Source organism: Fulmarus glacialis, unplaced genomic scaffold (assembly GCF_000690835.1).
Source record: "Fulmarus glacialis isolate BGI_N327 unplaced genomic scaffold, ASM69083v1 scaffold8778, whole genome shotgun sequence".
Classification (NCBI taxonomy): Eukaryota; Metazoa; Chordata; class Aves; order Procellariiformes; family Procellariidae; genus Fulmarus; species Fulmarus glacialis.
This window is the reverse complement of record NW_009226329.1, coordinates 26,288-43,344: the sequence shown is the minus strand read 5'-3', so window position 1 is coordinate 43,344 and position 17,057 is coordinate 26,288. Positions and strand designations below refer to the sequence as shown.

Below are 17,057 nucleotides of genomic sequence, written 5' to 3'. Positions count from 1 at the left end.
CAGGAATGAATTTAATGAGTCTGAGAGAAGTCTGCTATTCTGGTGAATAGCAGAAGTTTTGTTAGAGGCGCTCTAGATGTGCGGGATTGCTCTGATCTAGTCAGTATGTGCAGTCATAATTGAAACCTGACATTCTCTTTATCAAGGTAAAATATTCCAGTTCAGTCACCCCCAGTCTTCCAAGTGGAACGATGCTGATTATTGCATCCTGGCTTTAATACCTGAATTCAAGAGAAGGTCATGAAATTCTTTATAGAAGTTTGCATGATAGCGATAGAGAGTACAAAAAGGATGTTTGAATGGAAGATGCTGTTCTGTATCGGTTGCCTTTTGATTCCACCTGCTTGCTGTTCTTCTCAATTCATGCCTATGGATGACACAGTGATACAAGAGCAATGTTTTTTCCACCCAGATGGTGGATGCAATGTAGGAAATTTTTATTCTGCACTCCTACTCATATGCCTGAGTACGATCACTTAAATTGTATTTTTATTGAGTTCCAGAAATTAACTTGCATCTTTTTTGTTGTTATCTGGTGTTGGAAATACCGAGCATGTTTATCTCCTTCAGGGTGCCTGTGCAGTATTGTTCAACCTCAGTTCACTCATGATAATTATGACCAGGACGTGATGCCCCTTTGCCTGATTCCAGAAACATTTTCGAACCAAACTAAATTCCTTTCTTTTCTAGTCCTGAAGCACCACCTCCACCTGAGCCTGCATGGGAAGAAAAACAGACTAGCGTTATCCACCTTGCTGGAGAAGACTTCAGGGAGTCCTTGAAGAAGAAGAAGCACACCCTTGTCATGTTCTATGCACCATGTGAGTAAATACCTCTCTACATGGATGGGTTTTATAAACCCTACAGTTCATGAAATCCTGAATTAATTCTCTCGCTGTCCCCAGACTTTTAAGGGTAAAAAGCTGATTCTGAATATAAGTGCATGGGACCATCATTGGCACCATCATTTGTATCTTTATAAACGGAAGCAAAACAATGTACAGAGTTTATTTAAAAAGTTATTGCGTTAATGCACACACCAAAGCAGGCAGGGGTACAAAAACAAAACAGATTTATTTTCCTCTGCTGCATTTTATGGTCCATATAATAAAATGTGATCCTTTAAGTAGCACAATGGACATGGAGAGCCTGACTCATTAGTGCAGCATTTCAGTAGTGAAATCGATATAGTGGTATAGGAGGAATCAGTCCCCAGAGGCTGAGAACAAATTTTGATGGAATAAATTTTGTCTGTAATAAATCTACATTTAAATTTCCACTGGGAATATGGGCATAGCTTCCTCCTCCCAGATTGTTTTGCGTGCATCACACGTGTACTTTCTTTTTGAAGCTCCTGAGAATATTTCTAGAGAAGTTTTGAATCAGGCCCTTTATAAATTAGATAAATGGGAGGGACCTTTTCTGTTTTCCTGTGTTGTCCCAGAGACAGGCAGACTTGGTACAGGTTCTTAACTTCTGAGGGGTCTGTCAAAGGGAGAAGATAATCCTGGCACTTGGTATTAACTTGCTTTTATAGCACCATGACTCAGCCCCCCCAGATGCAAGATAAATTCTTCCCTATCACATGGCCAGCCCTGCAATTAATGGATAACCTTCAGATAAGCAGTTACTAACTTGTTCCCATTAGACTGAAGGTATTTTCCAGAAAGGGAGAAAAAGCTCAGGTCCTTAATGTTTAGTCAGGCAGCCCCTTATTTTGCTTTTCTATTAGAGAATTAAACATGAATGCTTTTGGGCTCCCACGAAGCCCTGCTGGATGTGGGATGTGGGAGAAGGGAGGAGTGCAATTCAGAAGGGAGATTTCTGGAAGGTTGTAAAAGAAAAGGGAAGGGGACTTAATCCCTTCTCAACTCCAGTTCCCACCACCTATTGACTAAAAATTGCCCATGTGCCAGGAATTTCTGATTCATGGACCTCAACTGGTTAAGAGCAAGCCGTAACTTTAAAATGAAATGATTGCACACCAAATGGTAAGATTTAGGAGTTCACAGTCTCTTGAGTTCTCTTTACCTGATGAGCGACTTTCTGCGGAAGAGAGAGATTTATTTCTCTTTTGGTTTTTAGCTGCACCTTTTTAAGGCACTTAAATTCTCGGTCTTTTTTAAGGCCATGTTTAAAGCAAAGACACCATGTGCAATGAGTATGTAGCTCTCGGGGTTGAAAACATGAGGCGACTTGCCTGATGGGCTAATTATGATACCGTTGTTTGCGGGTTGACTTCTACCCTTATACCAGGAGGGGTGAATAAAGATCAGCCTGGCCCTGTCTGTAGGAGTGGGCTGTAAAAGCAAGGCTTGCATGATGTAAGACTGTTGGGTCCCTTGAGGCTGCCCTTCAGACACGTTCTTCTTGCTCTGTTTTGGATGCTGCAGTGCTGCATGAGGCCACCTGTATACAGGACAGAGAGGTGTTATCTGGAACCACTTCTGGCCTTCCCGTGACTCCTAAGACAGTCAGCGTTGCTGTTGTGTTGTCAGTATGTGGGTCATGCACAGTTTCTGATTTGTCAGATTTGTTCTCTCTAAATGTGGAAGTGTCTGTGTGCAAAGCAGAAAGCAGGCGCACAAAGGGAGCGCAACGAGCCTGCCCTTTGTTGGGTGCAGGGGAAAGTAGCAGTTGGATATTTTAAATCTCTGGTTTCTGTGAAATAATCATTAATGCAATAGAACGGTACAAATCATTCTATTTTTCAGCTTTTCTGCAGTGATAATGTGCCTCCTGCTAAATTTGATAGATTAGCTTTTGTTTACCATTTTCTCAATCTTGAGACCTCTTGGAGCTTACATTGCCAATTAGTCTTAACTTGCTTATTTTAGTGCAGAAGGAACACTGCTAAAATTGCCAGGCCCCCATTATCTCAAATAATTTTCTTTTTCTATTCAGATCCACATCTTAGGTCAGTGCAGACTCACAGTATGTTACTCCATTCACTTGTGACTCTATGACAGTATTTGTTACACTTACACATATGCTGAGATATTTTAAGATGGGGGTGTGTGTATACATGCATATATAAAATATGTTTATGTATAAATATTTATGCTAAGAAATATCTCTCTCATCTGTCATTAGAATTTTAAAGCAGAAAGTTGAATATTCTGACCTTTGTAAAGCTTTCAGCTAGAGTGACAAACCTTTAGGCAAAGGGCACAGATATATATCTTACATGCAGATTAAAATGAGATCTGGCTTTTCTGTGGCAGCTTCCAGTCCAGATTACTTAATATGTATGGGAGAACCATCAATGTGTTGCTATGCCAATAACTCTGGACTGAGCTGCACGGTGCTTTAATGGTACTGAACGGTGCTTCACAGTGATTTAGCTCCGGATGAGAAGACTGCTACATCCACATGGAAGAGATGGGGAACTCGTTACTCCATCACCCTGAATGTGGGTGAAGCGTAAAGGTTATTCCTGGTGCCTGTGGAATATTTTAAGGACTGCGAATCAGAATCAAAACTCTTGAAATTACTGGGAAAAAGATCTACTCCTGTGGACCACAGAGAGTGATGTTCTTGATTTCACGTTCCCATTCCTCCCTGGTGGCATCTCTGTGCACTGTAATGAGAATTTGGGGCAGGAGGCAGCAGTAGGGGCAGGTCCACAGTACTGACTTGGGGCAAAAGTGCCGGCTGCAGAAACGCTAATGCTACTTGTGCCAATAACTGCCTTGGACTTGATCTTCATCCAGGTGTCCACGGGGTAGGTCTGTACCCTCTGTGGCCACCACACCATGCAGGCTCATGGTGCAGGTTGGCACTTGTCGGTGCTTCTCAGGGTTAACACTTGGAGCAGGCTGCCGGCATCTGTGCTGCACAGCACCTGGCCTGGCTCTTCTCTGGATCCTTGTGGGTCTCTTGTGGTCCCAAGATGTAATTGTCATTCCACTCCCTTATCTCTGAGTTCAAAATGCCTAAAATAAGAGAAGGACAATGATACAGTCTGCTGAAGTGAAGCATGATGCCATGTGTTGTGTCCTGGGGACTCCCATGAGGGGTTTGAGGAGCATTTAAAAGCAGTAGGCTTATTGCACCAGCATTTGAGAGGCATTTTGGGAAGGTTTATGGGATCAGTGTCTGTATTATCTCCATAGACCAGTCCTTGGAGTATTGGATGCCATCAACTACTCCAGGTTTCCTTTTTTAACTGCTTGGCTTCATCCAGAAATGGGGAGAGGAGGTCTGAGTATGGTTTGGTGTACACACATAGCCTGCTATGTGGACAATCAGGATTTGGGGGGCTGTGGACCAAATCGGGAAGTGAGCCAAATGGACGAGAATAGATCCAGCCGAGCCCAGTTAGACTGCAGTGCTTAACCAGCTATGGCCAGAAGTACACTAGCTGCGTATCTGTGGTTTACATCCGGAGTTTGTTTCAAGACTCGCAGCATTAAATACCTAACATCCTGGACTGACCAGTTTGCATCAGTGCTTCTTCTGGGATCAACGCACTGACTTTTCTTTCTTCTTTCTCTTATGTCCTCACTGTTTGTTCATATAGCTTATCTGAATGTGTTTTATCTGCATTTTTACTTTTATGTGCTCTCTCCACTCCGTTATCCTGGATAATTGAGATTTGACTTTGCCAATGCATTAAATTTTAACCTCCTCCCACAATAGCACTGAAAACTGTGCAAAACAGAAGCAGTTGGTTGTGATTAGTTGTCAGAATCACAAAGGGCAACAAAGTTCCAGTAAATAACATGTCTTCTCAGTTGGAGATGTTTTGCTGCATTACTCAAACTGAATTAAGGAAAAAAAAATGTGATTGAAGCTAGGTGAGCATTTTTCAATGAAATAGGGAGGTGCAGATAGTTTTTCAGGAGTGTACTGTGTTTTTAACCCAAACTTCTGTCTGGGAGAAGCCCTTAGAGTCCTACATGGAATTTCTTCTTGAGTCAATGCAAAGACCCATACCAAATTAACGACCATCACATTCTCTAACTAAAACTCACATGGTTCCCCTCTTCTGCCTTGTTCATCCCTGGGATTTAGTATGCCTTTCTGATGTCATAATTTGTTGATGTGACTTATGTTAGCTATTTTTAGGTGATGTTCCCCCAAACTTTAGCTAGGTCTTTTCTGCTCTTGTAGAAACAGTTCAGAGCTGGGGACACAGACTCCACAGATGGGCATCCTTTATTGCATTAGGCAGAGCATCACCAGCAGGTCAAGGGAGCTGATCCTTCCCCTCTACTCAGCACTGGTGAGACACAGTTGAATGGCTGTGTCCAGTTCTGGGCTCCCCAGTACAGAAAGGACATTGACATGGTGGAGTGAATCCAGTAAAGGGCCATGAGGATGATTAAGGGTCTGGAGCATCTGTCATATGAGGAGAGGCTGAGAGAGCTGGGACTGTTCAGCCTGGAGAAGAGGAGGCTCAGGAGGATCTTATCAGTATGCATAAGTGTCTAACGTGAGGGGTGAAGAAGACAGAGCTGGACTCTTCTCTGCAGTGCCCAGGACAGGACAAGAGGCAATGGGCACAAATTGAAATGCAGGAAATTTTGCTTAAACATGAGAGGAAGCGTGGGGTTTTTTTTTACCGTGGGGGTGGTTGAACACTGGAACAGGTTGACTGGAGAGGGTGTGGAATCTCTATCCTTTGAGATATTCAAAACCCAACTGGACACAGTGCTGGGCAACTTGCTCTAGTTGACCCTGTTTTGAGCAGGGAAGTTGGACTAGATGATCTCCAGAAGTGCCTTCCAACCACAGCAATGCTGTGTTTCTAGGAATATTAACACTGGAGTTTGAAATGCAGTGTTTTGTTATTTTGTTTTGGGATTTGTTTTTGTTTTGTTGGTTTTGGTTTTTTTTACCCTTTCCATGGAGTTCTGATTTTCTTTAAATAGGAAAGGCTTAATAACACTCCCTACTAATTCTTGCACAGAAACAGAAGCTGTCCACTTGTGGCTGATAAGAATGAGAGACCAACACATGAAAACACATTCATATCATTTTTTTTGTCGAGATTGCTGCCTCCAAAGAGACTACAAATGAATCAACTATGTCAGAAACAGGAATTATATATAATAGACCAGTCATTAACAGTCTAAATGACAGGGCGGGGGGGCACTTATTTTTTAGATCAGTCACTTTTAGTAGAAGGGCTCAGTACTAAACAAATTCATTCAGTTCCTACTTTTGTAAAAACACAAGGTAATAAGTGGTCTTAAAAAATAAAGACTTTCAGCAACAATGAGAAATAATAGGGGGAAAATGCTCCCTTTTAATGGTTCATAAGGGTGGCAGTTGCCAATGTTATTAACTTGCCAAATGGCCTCAATTTGTGGGACTCAACAGGGTTCGCAGAATGGGTATTTTTAATAAATAGTTTGCTGGGAGCTGATTTCCGGCTCTCTGTTCAGCAGTGAAACTTTCATTTCACTGGAAATTATTTTTGTCAGCTGAAAATGTTATTTTCTGGTGAAGCCTGACCCACAGGGGTTACCCGAAGAACACCCAGAAATAAACCATACTGAGGATTATTTTAATGAGGTGTTTTTGTATTGAGTAGGTGGCTGTACTGCGACAAGAGGATGTGCAATTAAGAGACATCAACCTCCTTGGCTCTTCACTTAAATTTTTTTGTAGGGTTTTTCTTTCAGGGCTGTAAGAAGTGAATGAGGGTGCTTCATCTGTGTTGCACCTGATAAAATCACAGAAGACTTTGGGATGGTGTTTGAGCCATTAAAAGGCTGTGTGTTGTTCTAAGCTGTTAAGGGAGATGGTACCTGGGTATTGTTCTGTTGTAAAACAGAGTTCTTTGTCTTTGAAGTCAAGCAGGAATCTTGACATCATTGCTGTCTGATGGGTCATCTCCTGGCCATCAGTAAGAATCAGATAGGGATTTCTTCAGCAGTAAGAAATCAGATAGAGATCATGTTTTTTCAGTTTTAAATCAGTCCTGCCCATCCCTGTGTGTTTCATCAGTGGTGCATAAAACGCTGAGAGCTAGAGCAAACTTGCATTAATTTTACCCACAGGCTTTGTTCAAAATATTAATCATTCTGTATCCTGGTATGCTCCTTCTCTGTCTTTCCACAATAAAAACTGCTCAGTTTCTTCTGTCCAAGTTACGCGTTGAGGAATATACAGTGACAGAAAAGCACTAAGCGGAGAGTCCTTGCCAGGGTGGGTTGCACTGTGTGTAGAGTGGGTGCAGACAGTGTTTTGGCTATTAATGCTAACAGCCAGGAGGGCCAGTATGCTCCTCCAACCCTGCTAGCTTCCTCATGGGACCCAAGCTGTCATCAAAAAGCTGTTCTTAAGAAAGCGGTAATGTTTCCTTTTCATCCCTCTCGCTTTTTGAATTAAGCTGGGACAAAGCTGGTTGCACTGTATCTCAGCCTTTGCACAGGAAGGTTTGGTGAGATAATGCCATGTTCTGGCTAAGCTGGACTGCTGTAACAAAACACGGCAATTTTGACTGACTGTGAGGCTTCAGCCAGTGGCTGCTGGGTCTGAGATGAGCGGTCTGGGTGTCAATGCTGAGCAGACCTGCGTGGCATAGTTCTGTATGAAGGATGCACAGAGTGGGCTAAAATACTCAAGAGTTGAGTTAATGGGTCCAGACGCACTGAGCAAAGCAGCAGCACAGATTAATTCAGTGTCCCATGATGGCCTTGGATTGGCTCCCACCAAGAGGAGGTGGACAGGAAAGTCGCTTGCAAGCACGTCTTGTTAAGTTTTCATTAGGAGGCTGTATCAAAGAGCCTGAACAAAGTGTGCGTGTTTGTAAATGAAGCTTAAGCTCTCAAAAATTATTAAAAACATGCTGAACAGAAAGAATCTGTTTGAAGGCAAAAACCCTTGCAGGAAGGATTTTCTGGTTGTTGACTGAGGCAGAAGTGAGGTCTGGACCCTCTGATAATGAGGCTTTAAATCCTGCGTGGGCTGGCACTGCAGAATTTTGATGTGTTAGCTCTGCCGCTAACTGGTTTCTCTCCTGCATTAGTGGTGCTCTTGCTACAGGCTCACGTTAGCAAGGTGCATTCCTGTCGATGTAAATAGTGCTGATGCCACAGAGCCTATTAACAGGCTGGTTTTGATAAAGGATGAATTTATAGAGTGGTCTGTGCAATCAGGCTGGCAGAACTGCTCTTAGCCCCAGTGTTTGTGTCAAGGATATTAATTAGCGCCGGGAGAACAGTTTTAACTGTTCTCTACTCAGAAGTTGAGGCACTTCACAGGGCTGCGCGTAGCCGTGACTCAGAGGTGGCTGTCGTGGAGCTGAGGCATTAAACTTAAATTTGTCAGTTTGTCGGGGTGATCCAGCTCCTCTTGTTTTGTAAAACAGCATTCATGCTTTAAATCTGCTGTAGCCCTAAGATATTACAGCTGCTTGAATTGGTGTGAAGAATATTACCTGTATATAAACAGTTCAGGCTTGTGAGAAAGGGAAGAGGAGGGAAGTGCGTGCCCTTGCCCCGTGAAATTCTCTCCTCGCAGACACACAGCTGTGTTGGTGCAATGTCACGTAAAGTCTGTGTGGGGTACATTAGGAGACATTTAACTATGAATATGTCACCCACCCTTACGCACTGTCATCAAACCCATTTCCAATAAGACAGATGCTTTTTCTGGTGATGCAACATTATCATAACAGGGGCTGGTTTTGAGTCTCACTTAGCACAGGCGTAATTCAACGGTGCCTCCCCCAGCGCTCTGCTGGACTGCTGCTAACTCAGAGCAGTTTATCTTCTGATTACCAGCTGCATCCACTGGCATGTTAGATGGCAAAATGATTTCATTTGCTCTTTAATTATGTTTGCAGTTAACCAAGGCTGATGCTGACTTGGTTAACTGCTGTTACCAGCTTCATTTGTGCCACGTGGGCCAGTGACACAGTATCTGGAAAATCCAGATGCTGGAACTGATCCTTAAGTTTTGTTCTGGATGTTAACTATTGCTCTTTAACCCTTTCTGTCCAGAAGTGGCTTGCTCTACAGCTTTCCATCTTAAGGATTGCTTGTTGCCAAATGCCAGGTGCTGTCATGTGATTTGTAATTTGCTGCTGTCGGTCGTATCCTTGCCTTTTGTAGTGGGTAAAAGAGTCCAGGAGTTTTGTGCCAAGTCTTTCTCCTCTTCTCACCTTTGCAATTTGGCCGGTTCTGATGACTTTGTTGCTGCTATTGCAAGTGTTCATGTCCAAGGCTGTGGTTTCCAAAGATTTGGGTTTTGTATCCCTCATCTTCTCTGTATACCCCCAAAGTGCTACAAAATAAGAGTTCAGATAGCTTGGGAAAAAACGCAACAAAACCCACCAGCAGGCTGTGAAATTGGTAGTAGTTTGCCTGTTGTTGTTAAGAGTAGCAAGGCAAGCCCTGGTTGACCTGGTGCTTAACTGAAAACCTCATGACCTTTGTCAAATCAAAGGACAAATCCCCCTCCTTTCAATTACTAGTGTCGCGTGTCTTGGAAATATGATTATGCTATGTGTCGGGTCATGTCACAAAATGAGCTTTGGTTCCAGATATTCAAGATATTAAAAGGCCCTCCAATTCTCTACTGGTAGAACAAAAGCGAATTAACCTTTCAGAAACATCTCCAAATGCTTTTCTCAAATCTGCCTGTGGATTCAATAGCTTCTGTAGCTACATGGATTGTGTTGGTTTAAGCAGTATACCCGTTTTCAGCTCTTATCTGTGCAATTACTGTCTGTGGCCTGTCTTTCCTTGATTGACCAAGTAATATTCTTGTTTTAATTCTAGTTAATCATTTGGAATTCTTGAAGTGGAAACAGGCTTTGCTTTACTCTGTGGTCTACAAGCTCCCGGGTTTGCTTTGATAGCTGTGCAGTGTGCTGCTTTCACTTGCTTAGAATTGCAGTCATTTAAAAACCAATAACGGAGGGCAGCGTCTACCCCTGTTATTTAGACGGTGATGATTTCAAACAGAGATGGGGAATCGGAAAGTCATTCCCTGCTCTGCACTTTGCATGCTGAGGGCTTCATCCTGCCACGTGCTGAGCCCTCTGAGGCCCCGATGGTTTTGCAGTTGAATGAATGGAGTCAGCACCTTGCAGCCCTGCTCCCAGTCAAGCAGGATTGTGAACCCTGAGAGTCACTTAACCTCTTCCTGACTCCATTTAACCTTGGGTGTAATGACAGAGGGGGATAATCATGTCTCCCTCTCTTAGGGGCAATTTGAAGCGTAATTAATTGATATTAGTTAAAGCATTTGAGATCACCCGTTGAGAGGTTCTAAAGGAAGCTGGCGGCTGGTGGGGGAGCAGAGCCCTTCCTCATGCTGAAGACAGAGCACAGACAGCACAAATGCCACGGTCTCACAAATCACTCGGCTTTCAGATCTCCTCTAAGGAGGTGGCCGGGACTTCGCTATGAAAACACTGACAGTTTTAAGTACGTACACTTGATATGGAAACAAAATTAAAATGTATGCATGTTTAAACTATCTCTTTGAAAAATCTCAGGTAAAATATACCTGAAATATGCACACTGCTTTGTTACTTTACTTACCAGATTTTATTATGTACAAGATACTAAAAGCACACATGGAAACAACATGGGCAGGGTTATACATCATTGTGTATTAATGGTGCGCAAAAAGTATAAGGTGGTGCTTTCTGAAGGCAAAATGCCTGATCTGCACTGGTGTAGAGCCATCTTAGTTAGGATGCTCAGGGTCAGCAGGGGCTGTTGTCTGTGGGGCAGTGCTGGCACGCTGCAGCTCCTGGCCGCTTGGGAGACGGTGATACAAGGACAGCAAAACTATATCAGCTCTGTAGCAGTTTCAGCTCAGTGATGTGAGTCAAGGACAGGCTGCAGTCTGATCAGGTGGAGAACCACTGCGTGAAACCATCTTTTTTGGAAAACCATTTCCTTTCAGACTAAAAAACACTAGTGATGGGGAATGTGAATTTCCTGCCTGAATTTGTCTGGTTTCAGCACGCAGCCAGCTCTGGAGGTTACTTAGCCTTCGGCACCCAGCTTGAATAGCTCATTGTAATGAAAACTAGACTGACTTTTCTCGATTTCTGTCACTCCTTAATCTTCGGATTTAAGCTATCAACACACTGAGCTTCCTGACCCTTCACCATGAAATGCGCCTTCCAGTCCTATTATTTTTCTTATGGGTCTTCTGAGCCCCCTCTAGTTTGAACTCATTCTTGATTTGTGGACCCAGAACTGCAAACAGCATTTTGGAGGTGCCAGGCATAGAGGCCCTCTCCACACCTACTTAATATTTTCATTTATATATTCAGTGAAGTTCCTTTTGACAACTCCATCATTTTCTTTCAAAGCTATATTGCTAGTATTGTTTGGATTTCTTTTGCTTCTAATATATTTAAAGCCCCTTATATACTTAAAACACCATTATTACCTCTGCTGACTGTAGATACTGCTTTGAAGTCCATTTGCTTCCTTTATCTATTTTGTACAAATTGTTAGCGTTTGATTTATATTCATTAAAAACAGCTTCACCTTTCTTCTATGTGCTATGCTAATACAGCTTTCAGTCTTCTAAGGAAACTGAATTAACCTTGTACTGTTCAGCTGTAGAGAGGTTATATTATATCACTGGGCTTTGTAGTTTCAAATTAAACAAAGCATGAAGTAACTTAAAGGACGTTTTTCATATTTAAGCAAGTAGAAACCTGTTTTTTTTGAAAGAGAACTTGATTTCTTTAGGCAATTCTGAAAATTTCACACAATTTTATTTTAAATGTAATAAGGTGACTGTTGTCCAACAGGGTGCATCTGTTTCATGCACTACTCTGGAGACATCTTTATAATTGGCATCTGGTCCTAATACTTTTGTACATTGAAGTTTTAAGAATCTCAGAGTTGTTCTTTTGACTCACTATCATCTCTAAACAATTCACGTGGTTAAAAAAAGAAACCCTGTCCAATGAAAAATTCTCCATTTGAATGTAATAAAGATATGTAGGTTATTCACTTGATTGTTCTATTGCTTTGAAATCCTCTTTCCATTCCTTCTGCATCCCATGGGACCCTGCACTTACGGGAAATGTTTACAATTCTGAATATAGGATATTATTTCTATGTATTTATTGAATTGCTACCACAACATATGCTTGATTACTCCTATGTTTGGGGCAATGTGCACTTGGTTTTTAATACCAGTTTTGTGTCTTTCTTACCTTACCTGACAAATGGGTTTATATTGTTTTTTCTTCAGTCTGCTTTTTGTTTAAAAAAAAAAAAAAAAAAAGTTTGCAGGGTGATAAGAGCACTTAGTAAGTTTTTCTATTTCCCCATGCGATATCTTTGTTTTACATCATGTATACAAATGTTTTGTGGCATCATGTTGGAAACCACATCCAGCTCAACCCTGCAGTTCTTTATTTCTTCAGAGTCCTTAAACGAGTGTTTCCGTGGGGATGAAGCCAGCTTCTGTGCTGGCCTTTCCAACACCTTTCTGTGCCCAAACCATCACTGATTCTTTCCTCAAAGACACCCAGAGAAGATGCTGTACCATGTGGTTGTTCCTGCTATCAGTAAATTCAGTCCACAGAAAATAAGCTGGGCTATATATTTTCCATCACTTCATCTCTCAAAAGACCCACTAGCTTTGCTTTAAATGCTGTAATTAGAGGAGATTTAATCTGACTCCCTCTCCTCCTCAGTGATAATGGGTCTGAATGAAGCCTGCTCACTTGATTTCCCTTGTCTGCTGTTCATCAGCCATTCCTTTTTAATTTTTACCCACAGAAACCGTATTTTTCATGTACTGGATCAGTCAAGAACTACTTGGTTTTCAAGGCGAGGAATGTGACGGTGCCCACCATGACTATACTGCAGTGTGCCTTCCCAGCCCTTACCACCTTTACAGCATGAATGGTGGAAAAAAAACCTGTAGAAAATCCTGGGTTCATGTAAAATTTTAAATTTGTAGTGCAAAGGCAAAGAGAGCTTAGAACCCCTCTATTGCAGGTGTTCTTATATGGATCCACAGACCTGTGGTTTAAGCAGGCAGCCCTCATTCCCCGGCAGGCTTCAGCGGCCAGGCGGAGCAGATACCACCACGGGCTGCATGGGGGGGCCTCCAGACTGCAAAGTTTTGAGCACAGAGAGGTGAAAACCTCTGGCCAGAGCTGTAATAAAGCTGTATCATTTGCTGACTGGGAACGGAGAATGGCCTTAACACATGCTACCGCATGTGCATTAGATGTCAGGCTCTCTTGCTTTCCTGCCAGGTGATGCAAGTGTGTTCTGCATCAGGAAATGAAGTTAGCTCGGGATTTGCAGAAGTGATTAGAGATTTTGAGGGCCTGGGATCCTGTGGAAAGGCTGGATGTTCCAGGAGCAGCTTTCTTTCAGATTTCTCAAGTCAAGCACAGGAAATTACTGTTCTGTTCACATCTGCTGTTAACTCTGTTGAGATCAAATTTGACAATGATGTAAAAATGAAGAAAGAAAATTGGTAAAGCAAAGCCCTGCATCTACGTTAGACGGCTCTGCTCCCAGAAGTGCCACTTCCAATGCTGCTCAATTGGAAGTCCACCTCTTGGCCTTGTAGGAAGCCTGTGCGCCTACCCAAATTATTCAACTAAAATGAAATGGAATGAGTCTTCTCACTTCTTTAGTCTATAGTGTCTTATTGTCCTGTTGTCCTATAAATAGTACTGAGAAGGGGCAGGACCTTTTGATTCTTGACATCTTAGCCACACCTTCAGATGCCACCAGTTTAATCTCTTTCCGTTGCAGCCCATCTGGAAAGTCCTTTGTAAGAAGCCTGCACACTTCCTATCCTCAGTGCTCGGTACATTTCCTTTCTTTGCACTTTCAAAGCTGGAAGATAGTGTTAACACTTAAAATAAATGTGTGATAGTGGGTGTGAAGAGGGAATGGGGAGAACAAGTTTTTCGTCTGTCAAAATGAAGACATCAACCTCTGCTTTTATTTTTTTTGGCATGTGTGCTTTAAATAGAATGACTGGGTTGGGTGACTTCCAAGTGTTTGCTGCATTTGGCAATCCTTCTAAGTTGTAACAGATGAAGTTCTGCTATTCCATATGATGTGCTCCTTCCCCCTTTTTCGGTGACTCCTTGAAACTCCTTGGGAATTCAGTGTAGCATTCACATCTGTTCCATGGATGGATGTCCAAGGCTAACAAAATGCCTACTGGACTTGGGAGTCGGCTCTGCCAAAAGCCATATGGTTGTGTTTTAGTTTTGCAAGCACAGTGCAGTAAAGAAAGGAGGTTGGGCCAAGAGAGAAGTGAGGGGAGGAGGGATGGAGCTTCAGATGGGTAAATGAAGGTAGCTTTTTGTCATTTGGTATTAGAGTGGGAAGATGCGAAGATCACAGAGAAGAGGAAATAAAAGCTGTGAGCATAGGTTCCTTTATCAGTTGTTTTGAATAACGTGGCAGTCCTCTCCTCTATGTGGTGTTGTTGACCACAACCTCAAAGCATGTTTGGTTTTGCGTGCCTTTTCCAAAATGCCGTAACAGTCTAGATAATCGGATGCTTCCTTTTGGCCTTACAAGATGTGCATCTTTGCTCAGAACCACGCTCAAAGCCCTTCTCAATGCCACGTATTGAACGCCGTGCAGCAGCATGTGCAGTGGTGACTCGCTAGGGTGGAAGGGACATTGAGCAGCTGCTGATACTTCTCTGAGCAATCACCAGCTGAACGGCGACTCGGGCTGTTTTCTTACTAGCCATCTGTTGGCCCCTGTAAAATGGCATTTTTAATAGCCATTGGACTTCTCTGTGTCTGAAAGAATATGCTTGTTATTTGTTGAATCATGTTCTGGTTTTCTTGAAGAGTGTGGCTCATGGAGAGCTCTTACCTGCTGCAACTTTAGTGGGGGCTTAAAGAGAGGCTTTACCAAATGCCCCGTTCTCTGCAGATCCAGCACCCGTGAGGTGGGAAACACATCAACTGATGTATCATAAAGGTGTTAGAGGGGATTAAGAAGACATGAAGTCTTACGTTTCTCTTGAAATATCTTTTATTGAGGGTTTGAAAGTTGCTGTTTGGTGAAATCTAAATTTCAAGCTCAAGATCGTAAGCAGAAAGGGGAACCTGAAAGGTTTAAGTTTTTAGGAGCCTTTATGTTTTAGTATAATAGCTGGAAGTGCTTTCCAGTAAACTACAGCATGTAAGCATGTAGACTAGAACAAGTGTTATTGTTTTAGGGGTGCCTGATTTTTCTTGGTTTTTTGTCTCTGGAATTCTTTCTGGATGTTGTCACCAATTCTGATTTATTTGTGTAGAGCAGTGTTAACAAGTCAACCGAGGCAGTCACCCCACAGTACAGGAAATTATCCAAGATGTGTCAAGAGGCAGGCTTGACCCGAAGGCTTTTCAGTATCAGGCAGATAGGACAGGCAAGTGGTGAGAGAGAAAATGGGTCACCGAAGTGGGCTGATGGACATGGGAGTGGCCTGGAACCCTAGCCACCTCCTCCTTCTTCTCTTCCTCCTCCTCCTTTTCTTTCTTGACCATTTTCTCCCAGGCAAATGCCAAACAACTCAACAAAGTTAATAGTTTGCAAGCTATAGAGGACGTGCACTATCTCCCACTGAGGCACAGCTGCCATCAGGATGGACTGCCATTATGCTGCGTAAAGAGTTTGAAGCCATTAAGATGGATTTGCAGAAGTGCCTCAGTTTCCCAGGAAATGTCCCCTTGACTTTTTGGTATTCTTAGTTACTGCATAGACTCGGTGTATTTATACACATGTGTCTTTGCAGTGCTTTCAAAATCCTATTCTGAAGAAAAAAATACTCTTAAATTCAAAGCAGTGCATGTAAGCAATGAAATTGCATTTTGGTGAAGATGAAAGAGGTGTGCAGCCTTTCCTTTGTGAAAAGGGCTGTGCAGTGTTTATGCACAGACACTGTTTTTCTTGTCAGCTAAAAGAGTGAGTGCAGTTTATGAGAGGGTGGCGCAAGCCTCTTAAGAGGGCATTTGTGCTGTACTGACTTAGAAGTAACACGGCGACTTGTTTATCATTGTAAAATACTGGTAAACAACAGTAGCATAAGCTGTAATTGCAGCTTGTAAGCACGGTCATCTGTGCTCTGTTCTGTTCCTATCCAGCAATAATAGCAGGATGAACTCCTTTGCCTTTGCTAGTGTTATACAGGTTTGACAGAAGTGTGTCCCTTCCTTTTTTTCCCTGCATCTAAGCAAAAATAGTGTCCTGAGTCTTTGCTTGGGAACAACCTCTTTATGCTGTGTTTTGAAAAAAGTAATTTGTTACACATACGCAGGTACTTTCCTTTTCAAAGCCTTACTTAGTATTGATATCTTGAGAGTAGTTTAGATTAATCGTAGAAAATAAACATTGCTTCTGAATTAAAAGCACTCGCATCTGAATCTTGAATCAAGAGGGCAGTTCTTGTTCCCCTTCTGTGGCTTCTTCTGAAATGTTTGAGTAAATTTAGTGTATGTTTAAGCAAGGGATGAACTGGCCTTTTGTTCAATGCTGCTATGGTACAAACAAGTATCAGCCCATCTCCCACACAAAGCTGTGGAGTTCTTGTGTATCGTGTCTCTAAAACTCTTCTGGGGTTGCCCATTTGTGGTGAACAGGAGGAAGGTCTGCAAGAAGGCCATCAGCAGTCATCCTAACCTGGGACTGGACCTTTGTTCTCCATAAGTGAAAGGTGTGTAGCCTGTTGGACTTGCTTCTCTTCCCCTCCCTTGTGTTCCTGATGGCTTGGCTCTAACACAGGCAATTCCAAAACACTTCTAAACGCTCCCGGCGACTTCCTTTCCAACTTCCAACCTCCTCCTGTTCACAACTGTGCTGTCTTTATTCCCGTGTCCAAATGTAGCTGGCATCTGTGGCAACAGCAGTAATAACCTACGTGGTAATACCCATGAGGAGGTACAGCAGCAGGGAAATGGTTTGTCCGTTTGTGGCTAGCGATCTTAAAATGCTCTAAAGGGACTGACAATAGAGAAAAGCCCCCTGCGCCATGGTCCCTATATGGGATGTCGTGTAACTGTTAAGTATATACTTAAACTGCTTGAAGTCAGGGATTTAAACGCGTGCTTAAGTTCATGTAGCTGACACATGGTCTGCAGA

At 42.6% G+C, this 17,057-nt stretch overlaps 1 protein-coding gene across 1 annotated transcript in view; it reads left to right on the top strand.

Annotated features, from left to right (window-relative positions):
* The window catches only part of PDIA5 (protein disulfide isomerase family A, member 5), a gene marked incomplete at its 5' end in the record, with an annotated part of 89,868 nt that overhangs the window by 60,055 nt on the left and 12,756 nt on the right, over positions 1 to 17,057 (top strand). Inside the window, one exon of the mRNA XM_009582767.1 lies at positions 691 to 821. Within this exon, the coding sequence (XP_009581062.1) occupies positions 691 to 821 (131 nt within the window). The remainder of the gene's footprint in view (positions 1 to 690; positions 822 to 17,057) is intronic.